At 26.6% G+C, this 9280-nt stretch overlaps 1 protein-coding gene across 1 annotated transcript; it reads right to left on the bottom strand.

Moving 5' to 3' along the window:
• Positions 1-556: 556 nt before the first annotated feature.
• Positions 557-3456, bottom strand: LOC101502034 (probable polygalacturonase At3g15720). Its single transcript, XM_073368837.1, has 6 exons — positions 3316-3456; positions 2275-2463; positions 1946-2153; positions 1484-1565; positions 1264-1372; positions 557-892 (listed from the first exon to the last, which is right to left on the bottom strand). The coding sequence occupies exons 1-6, from the start codon at positions 3454-3456 to the stop codon at positions 557-559; spliced, it is 1065 nt and encodes a 354-aa protein (XP_073224938.1).
• Between the last annotated feature and the right edge of the window lie 5824 nt (positions 3457-9280).

The raw sequence follows: 9280 nt of genomic DNA, 5'->3' as shown, positions 1-9280 counted from the left end.
TACTTTTTAAAACCAACAGACATTGCAAAACATACATAATTAAATCAGATATATATTGACTAATATTTATCAAATTTTTACATTTTAAGATAGACTCATTAATGTAGAATTGTAAATTCATAAAATACTAGTAAAATCGAGAGTTTATTAATTTTGTAAGAGTTTTCTTAAACTCGGAAGAATTTATCAAAAATAGAGTTTACACGCGAATTAACTTTTTTTTAGGAGAGTTGGCAGGAGAGTTTAACTACCTTGCATTGTTGAATATAGATGATCTAAAATAAATCTTGTAAGGATTTTTACTACATCAAACCTTGATTTCTTAGTTAATTTCAAAATAACTGCAATTAAACAGAACCACATATCACTTTATTCATAATAACCGTTGACAACTAAATATTAAGAAATTAAATAACTTTCCAAGAAAATCAGTCTTATTTAATACTATGTAAATCTTACATTATTATTAACTAAAAGTTAAACGATGCAACAACAAAAATGTTCGTATCTCATTTTAAATGTATGATTTTGTACTACCAATTATAGCACTATAGTTTTAAGAAAAACATGAGACGGGTGGATAACACGATGAGTACGTTCCGTGAGCATTATTGCAAGATGCATGTGTTTCGCCTCCATCAACCTTTGTGATGTTTATATCGTTTAATACAATGTTGGTGCACCCAATGTTGGAATCGCAAAAAAATTGGATTGCATGTCCATTAATTGAGGTTCCTTTTATGTTGTTGTATGTAACATTTTTCACTTCAACTGCACTACCAATCATATCAGATAATAAAGGGTCATAATTTTGATCAATAATTACTGGATTCTTTACTCCATCAAGTTTAATATCTTCGTATTTGATATTCCACGCATGCCCACTACCTCCCTAATTCAAATAACAAAAACAACAAAATATACATGTTATTCTTAAAATATTTTGAATTCAAGTCTAAGTACTCAACTATATAAATCCATTTATAAGATAAATAGTTCTTTTCACTATAAATATTTTTCATATGATATCTAATATTATAATATTATATACTCCATCTTGTCTTTATTTTAAGATATGGTTAGATCAACAAAATGAACAAAATGAGATGTATTTGGTCCATAAAAACATTAATTTTTGTTTATCCAAATGTCTTTCATTAAAAGGACACAAGCAACTATGATTTAATCAATGAAATTTTCTAAGTACCAAAAAAAATATCACTATAATTTCTATTCGATTAATTATATGCAATCTATCCTTACTTTCCATGTCTTGATTCTAGCTCCATTTGAAGTTCCAGTAAATGTGCAATTTTTTACATATACCTCCTCCACTGCTTCATAATTTTCACCTTTTCCAAGGCTACCAACACTAGATTCACCAATTCCATGCATAATTCAATATTAGTCAAACTATATATAAAATATATAAAGTGAAAATTATTATTAAACTTCAAATACCAGTTTAACTTCAATTGATTACCTGATGCCGTGGCCAGGTCCACAAAAAATATTAGTTATGTTGATGTAGCTTGAGCCAGCGTTAATGGCGATACAATCGTCACCTATAATTAATGGACAAGAGTTAAAAAAAATCAAGATGAAATTCAAAAGAAATACCTTAGAGACAATCTAGCTTATATGATTCCGGTTCAAATGTTGACTTTGTTATTTTTAGTAAATTTTAATAAAATATTATATTACTATAATCAACTTAAACATACCTTTTATGTCTCAAAAAATAAGTTAAAAAAATATGTTACTAACAATTAAGAATGTAATGGAACAACTAATATTTTGTATTTGTATATTGTAAAATTATAATCAAATAAAAACAATATTATTTTACCAAAAGCACAATTAAAATTTGACATAGGAATAACACATATTAACAGTGACGATCATAAAAAATTCTAAAATTGGATTATATATGTGTTATAATTACCGGTTTCCATTGTTGAATTCATAATTTGAATATTAGTTGATGTTGAGATGTCAATTCCATCTGTGTTGGGACTATCCTCTGGTGCAATTATTTGAAGATTATAGATAGTAGCATTTTTACACGAATGTATGCTAATATGATTTTTTGGACTATTGAAATGAGTTGAGTTAAAAACTGTGAGATTTTGACACTCCTTAAATTTAAGAGCCTGCATGTACATATTTTCAAAATAGTTATATACTTCAATTATTATTCCAATGCAACTTAAATAATGTAGTATAGATCCAAATATTTAGTAGCTATCATATTTAATTATTTTATCAACTTACACTGGGCCTATATTTTTCTTGATTTTTAGGAAACTTCAACCACCATGGAGCACCTTGACCATTAATTTGTCCTCCCGAACCATTGAAGACAAGACCACTTATTGTCGAAAATTGGATCCATAATAGTTCACTTTCATATTCAAATTTCCAAGCCTCAATGTCTTTTGGGGCAGTGATATTTCCTCTAAGCTGTCAATCCAAAAAATATATCCTTAACATTGTTCTACATATCAAACAAAATAATTTTATTTTTGGCAATATTATTTACCGTTAAGGTAGTAAACGGTGCAATCACATATACTCATCTTAAGAAATGTTTAAACACCATCTTTTTCAAACCAAATGAAATTTTAATTTTTTTAGTAAAATATTATTTTTTATTTCAATATTGCTAAAAACCATAATATTAAATGCATTTTAAAAAATTGAATAATACTAACGATAATTGAATAGAATTATACTACCCATTGAAACATTTATTATTTATGTTAATTATTGAAATAAAAAAATATTGATGTTTACTTTTTAAAATTGTTTTGGAAAAACCCACTTAAATTTCATTTTATAGATGGGGGGAATAAATGAGATTCAATACATCAAGTGAGAAAATAACTCATATAATTGACTAATAATTACTGTAATATCTTAAAGTTTTAGTTGCAGATACTCTACAACGTACATATTTTTGTTTGGATATGCTACATCTACGCAATCACACATGCATGCTTCCGTGAAAAATAATTGAGTTGTTAAACATGGTACCTCAATTATAACGTTTGAAGAATTGCAAGGACCTTTGAATGACAAAGGTTGCAACAAAAATGTTTTTCCTTCGGGTATAATCATTGTTGGGGTGTCTATAGTTGTACCACACACGTCTGTCCATGCTTTCAAAAATGCCTTTGTAAGGTACCAAATAGTTTAAAATATTGTTAGTTAGGTTTAACAAGTTATAATTACATTAGAAATGTGATATACGTAGAGTTAAGTGTAATCATAATAATCTCATGAAAAAATATGAAATTAATAAAAAATATATACATTTGAATCATCGGTAGAGCCATCTCCAATAGCACCATAGTTAAGTACATCAAATGTACCGTTTGTGTTAGGAGTTATTGCAACACACAAGGAAGCAAGTGAAGAAATAATACACGTTAAAACGATGTATAAACCTTTCATGTTTTATTTTATAGGAAAAGACTAATATATTGAGTGAATGTGATGCTAAAGAAAAACGACAATATATATATAGGTTATGTTGGAGTTTCAAATGGAATAAATTTGTATTATAATTTTTTTTACTAAATAAATAATTGAACCTATTGAAATGTTTATGACTAATAAAAAAGTCAATATATAGACAGTCAAACTATAATTAAAAATAATTATATATTTTGTTGACAGAAAAATATAATATTATTATACTGAATGTATATGATTAAAAAAATAAAATAACCAATTTGGTCTTAAATTTGAATGATAAAATGGTTTAAATTAAAATTAAATATATGATTTTATTTTTCTATATTTGAAATCAAATTAATTAATTAATTAATTATGTATGATTGTTTTTTCGCCAAACTATGGACTAAACTTTTCATCATTTCATAAAAAATTATTTTTATATATTTGTACAAGTGTTTGATAAATAATAATTTTATGTTATTGACAAAAAAATTACATGATAATTTTTCTTATTTTTAAAACTGAAATGTGTAAATATGATTATTTCAGCATCTCAACCAAACCAACAACTTTGATATGATTCAAAGATTAAATGGTCGATAACAAAATATATCAAAATTTTATTTATGTGTTTATGGTTAAGCATGAAAAAGGCATAAGTGAATGAGGATGGATTTAAAGAGAGAAAAGGGAGATTATATAGAAATAATTGAGTTGAAACAAAAACATTTGAAGAAGAAAGTGGGGTGTGGATTTTGATGATTCCTCTTAACAATTTTCCTTTTCGGTTCTTAAATTGTACCAAATTTCAATGAAAGTGAGAATAGTGTTATCCTAATTCAAGAGTCTCTCTCACTGAAACTAATTTTAGCATTTGAAGCATTTGTACTTATGTCACTCTCAAAATAATTTTAACTTTTTAAGTATTTGGACAAGTTTCAACATTAACTCAATAACTCTTTCATATACCATATCTATAATACCTCTAAATTTATTTTTTCTATTTTTGTAATAACTCGAATTAAAAACTTCTTAATAAAGATATTCTTTTTATATTTTTTTGACTCAAGGATTTTATGTTTATTAAATTTGCATTTTTATTATTTATTATAATATTATTATAACTTTAAAATTTCAATCCTTATTATTGTAATATTTTATTTGCTCAAATTTCACAAATTTCAAATTTCAATCTTTATAATTTAACTATTGAAAATATTATTTTGAGTTTATATAATCTAAAAACTTTTTTTTTATTTAAGCATTATTAATTTATAGTTAACTATTATAAACAATTTTATCAATAAATTTATTAATTTGTTTATTGTAATAAAACCGTTGGTTGACTAGTTTGAATTATGATATTCAAAATTCGATTTTTACAAGTTTTATATTTAATTTTGAAAATTACTTTTCAAGGGATTTTTTGAAAATACAAATTTTCTTTTGATTTATTTTTATTAACAAAAAATGATGATTGAAGAGTAGTTTTTTATTCGCTTAATTGCAGTTTTGTTTCCCTATTTTAGCTGAATCATGAAAATAGTTCCCCCATTTTATTTATCTCCGTTATTGGTCCCCAAAACAGAATTTTGATCCAAAACTTGACAAAATACCATTTTTTAAAGTTATAGGGAGACTACTTTTGTGATTTAGCTAAAATAAGGGGAACCAAAACTGTAATTAAGCCTTTTTTTATTTTGATAAACAATAAAAACGCATGTTTAATAAAATTAAAATTCTTGAGTCAAAAAAATATATAAATAAAAATAAAATCCTTAAATAATTCTATCTAACAACTACTAGAATGAGTTATTTTTAGGATTCAACATTAAATAGTTTTTAATTCGAGTTATTACAAAAATAGAAAGAAAATAAATTTAGATATATTATAACATATTATATCCAAGAGTTATTGGACGAGGATACAATCACATAACATCTTTAGTGATTAATTTAATCTTATACGTTAAATAAATCTAATGGTTATTATTAATAGTTCTCATTTTTCATAATAACTACTAGTTCTCACCTGATACACTCCCTATATATAAACTCACATTTATCCGAACACAACCGCTACATTTAAAACTCCTTATATAAATAACCCAAGTTTTTTAGCGTGAGTCTTTCAATCTCTCTTAGTTATTATACCACATCATTACGATAAATGAGTTGTATTTTATAAAAACCTACTCAAATATTGACAAAAATATTAAAAGTCTAATATGATTTTTTTCTTTAAAAGATAAATTTGAAAATAAAATGAACAATAAATTAAAGAAAATGAGTATCTCAGTAAAAAAATAAAATAAAAAACTCGTCACCAGCATCAATCCACATGCATAACCGCAAACCTGCTCTAATCAAAACTCACCTATAAATTGTAGGCTCAATTTTGGATGGTTTGACAAACTTGCACAAAAAACCCACCAATATCTGACCGATTTTCAATCGTAATATCTCATTATTTTTCGTAAAAGTGTACAAAGAACGGGTTAGGTTGGGTTTGATATGTCCTTACACGGTCCCTATAGTTGATTGGGCTAATTTTTAGACCATAACCTGTCCGTTAACCTGATCAAACCCAATTAGTTGTGGATCAGTAAATTAAAGACGAGATGAAATAAAACGAGACCGGGTTGGTCACAAGATGAGTCGCAAACTTGTATTTTTTAAACTTTTTTTAGAAAAAAAATACAAATAATAATAATAATAATAATAATAATAATAATTGGAAAAAGTTGGAGAAAATTTTCTGTAATGTAACTACTTTACCGGAAAACTTGAAAAAAGTTTTCCGGATTGTAACTTATTTACTGAAAAACTTGGAAATAGTTTTCCGGAATACATGATGTGTACCGGAAAACTTAAAAAAAGTTTTCCGATAAAATTAATTTTATTTATTTATAAATATTAAGATTTATACAAAGGCAAAAATGTCATTTCCTTATATTTGTGGGTGTACAGGGAAAAATTTTCCTATTTAAAATGTGTCACAATATCTCTTGTTTTTTATATTTGTTTCATTATTGTTGTTGTTGTTGTTGTATTTGTTGTTGTTGTTGTTGTTGTTGTTGTTGTTGTTGTTGTTGTTGTTGTTGTTGTTGTTGTTGTTGTTGTTGTTGTTGTTGTTATTATTATTATTATTATTATTATTATTATTATTATTATTATTATTATTATTATTATTATTATTATTATTATTATTATTTTGAGGTTCACCATTCAACGAATCCAAGTAGTATATTATCTCAGCTATGAGATTGATAATAATCAATATCCAATGTTTTAACATGCACTCAATGTTTAAATATTGAAGATTTATCTAAAATTTATTTTCAATATTATATTGCAAATTACCTTTTTAAAAACTAACTTCACCCTATATTGTAAGGGGCGAGTATCAGTTTATCATTCTCCTTGATTTTCATGAGTGTGTGAGATATTTCTTGTCTCTATCTTCTACGTAACTTGCATATGCTAAATATGGAGATAAGAAGTATAGTTTATTGATCGTGCATCTCACTCGCACTAACATATTTTCCATAACAACAATATAAACAATGGCAAATGATTTTATTAGGGTTTTCAGCATGAGCAACAACAATCCTAACAAACTATTCCACTCCATCTTCATATTCTTTTGACAGTCGATTAACAAATATCCATATATAATCTATAGTTTTGTGATCTTATTATAGTTAGATATTAAAAATAATTCCTTGTAATATTAAAAGAATCAAAATAATCCTAGCCATGAATTAAAAAAAAAACATATTTGCATCCAATTCAGGTCGTGAAACTTTAACAAAATTATATAATTATAGATGTGATATTTTTTAAAAAAAAAGTTATATAATTATATAAATTTAAAAAAACGGCAAATCAAAATATTCTAAACACAAGAAACATATATAAATTTTTCATACAAAAATCATTGGAGTATCATTCATACAACAATTATATATAAATTTTTCTTATATTTTTCTATTATAAAGTGTTCTTCATCCTAAAAGTATTAGGACAACATGTTATCTAACATAATTTCCTGTCAAAATACTCTACAACTCTACAGTCAGCCTCATTCGTCACTAACATATGATTGTTGTTTTTTCCCTATACCATAAGACATGAATGTGAAAGAAACTTGAGATTGTCTAGCAACATAAATAAACATAGGGATAAATAAATGAAGAAAAAAAACATGAGGATGTCACAGTAGTGAGTTATACCCTAAAACACAAACGATTGATGAATTTGAATGAGAGAATGATGGAGTCAATCGATTTTGAATATGGTGGAGGCGATTGAAATTGAAACGGTGGAGGCAAACGAGTTTGAGTTCATTGAATTTTTTATTGAGACAGTTGATATTTTTGTTTTGAGCAAAAACAAGGATTTAATTGATATAGTAGGGTTTCAGTTAGCGCAAACAGAGAAAGAAAAATTGAAGCGCGTTAATTTTCATAAAGTTTATAAAAAAGAGCAGTTTGAAAAATATAAGTGTCACATTTAAAAGCGTTTGTAATATAAGTGCTATAAATATTGAAAACAACATTTAAGTGCTAACACACATTAATTTTAACAACACTTACACAAAGAGTGTTGTGAAAAATGTGTGTCACCTTTGATAGCACTTATATTATAAGCGCTATAATATATTGTTCATGTAATATTTAATATTTTAAGCACTATGTTATATTGTTTGTATAATATTTAATATTGCTTATAATTAAAACGATGTGTTATATCCATTATGATAAGTTAATTTAGGCGTAGTGACATCAGCTACAAACATGGTAAATGTTGAATATATAAGAGTGTGACCCATATACTCATAGTCATAAAAATTTGATTGAGATGTGGTGACAAAGTCTCTTGTGGATCATTGGGCATTTAGTCCGTTGTTGCTCCTCACGTTTTCCCAAACACCCCAACAAGTGGTATCAAAGTTATGGTTCAACTTGGTGGAGGAACAAAAGTAGATCCTAGTATTGAATCCTTGTATTAAAAGTATTCTTGGAGGTGTAGTCAAGAGGCTAGTTACGTTGGTAATAACAACAATGCATTTATGATGTGAGAGACTCCATTTGATGGGAGATTGTTGGGATCAAGTGTGAGTGATAAAGTCTCATATCAACTACGAACGTGGTAAATGTTCGATATATAAGAGCAGTGATCCAAACACCCATAGCCTTAAGGTTTTGGGTGGAAATATGGTGTCAAAGTTTCCTGTGTATCCTGGAGCATTTGGTTTGTTGTTGTTTCTAACGCTCTCCTTAACTCTCCAATAAGATTTAGACTTAAATCACTAACACATAAATCATGCAACAAACAAACAAACCACATGCATGTTAATTCAAATAATTGGGTACAAATTCAAATCACCTATATTATAAAGATTTCATTTCTCTCGCGTGTCTAAGCTCTTTTAACTAGTAAAATTCCTAAAAATAATTTCTGACAAGAAATAAAGTATTTTAATTAATAACACCCATAACCCTCATGCTAAAAATAAGTTAATATAACATAACTCACCAAAACAGCTATAAAAACAATAGAATTCTGGTTCGAAGCAGCTGTGAGCTCCATTTGCAGACTGCTTCCTTGCTTCACTGGTTGGAGTTGATTCACAAGGATGAAGAGACATATTCCCGAATGAAAGGTTGTTGGAACAAAAATGTTTGAAGAAAAAAGTGGTGTGTGGAATTTGATGATTCATTTTAACAACTTTACTCTTCGTTTCTTGAATTGAGCCAAATTTCAATGGAAGTGAGTATAGAGCTATCCTAACTCAACTATATATATATATATA

This window comes from Cicer arietinum, chromosome 5, assembly GCF_000331145.2.
Source record: "Cicer arietinum cultivar CDC Frontier isolate Library 1 chromosome 5, Cicar.CDCFrontier_v2.0, whole genome shotgun sequence".
NCBI lineage: Eukaryota > Viridiplantae > Streptophyta > Magnoliopsida > Fabales > Fabaceae > Cicer > Cicer arietinum.
This window is presented reverse-complemented; position numbering and strand designations above follow the sequence as displayed.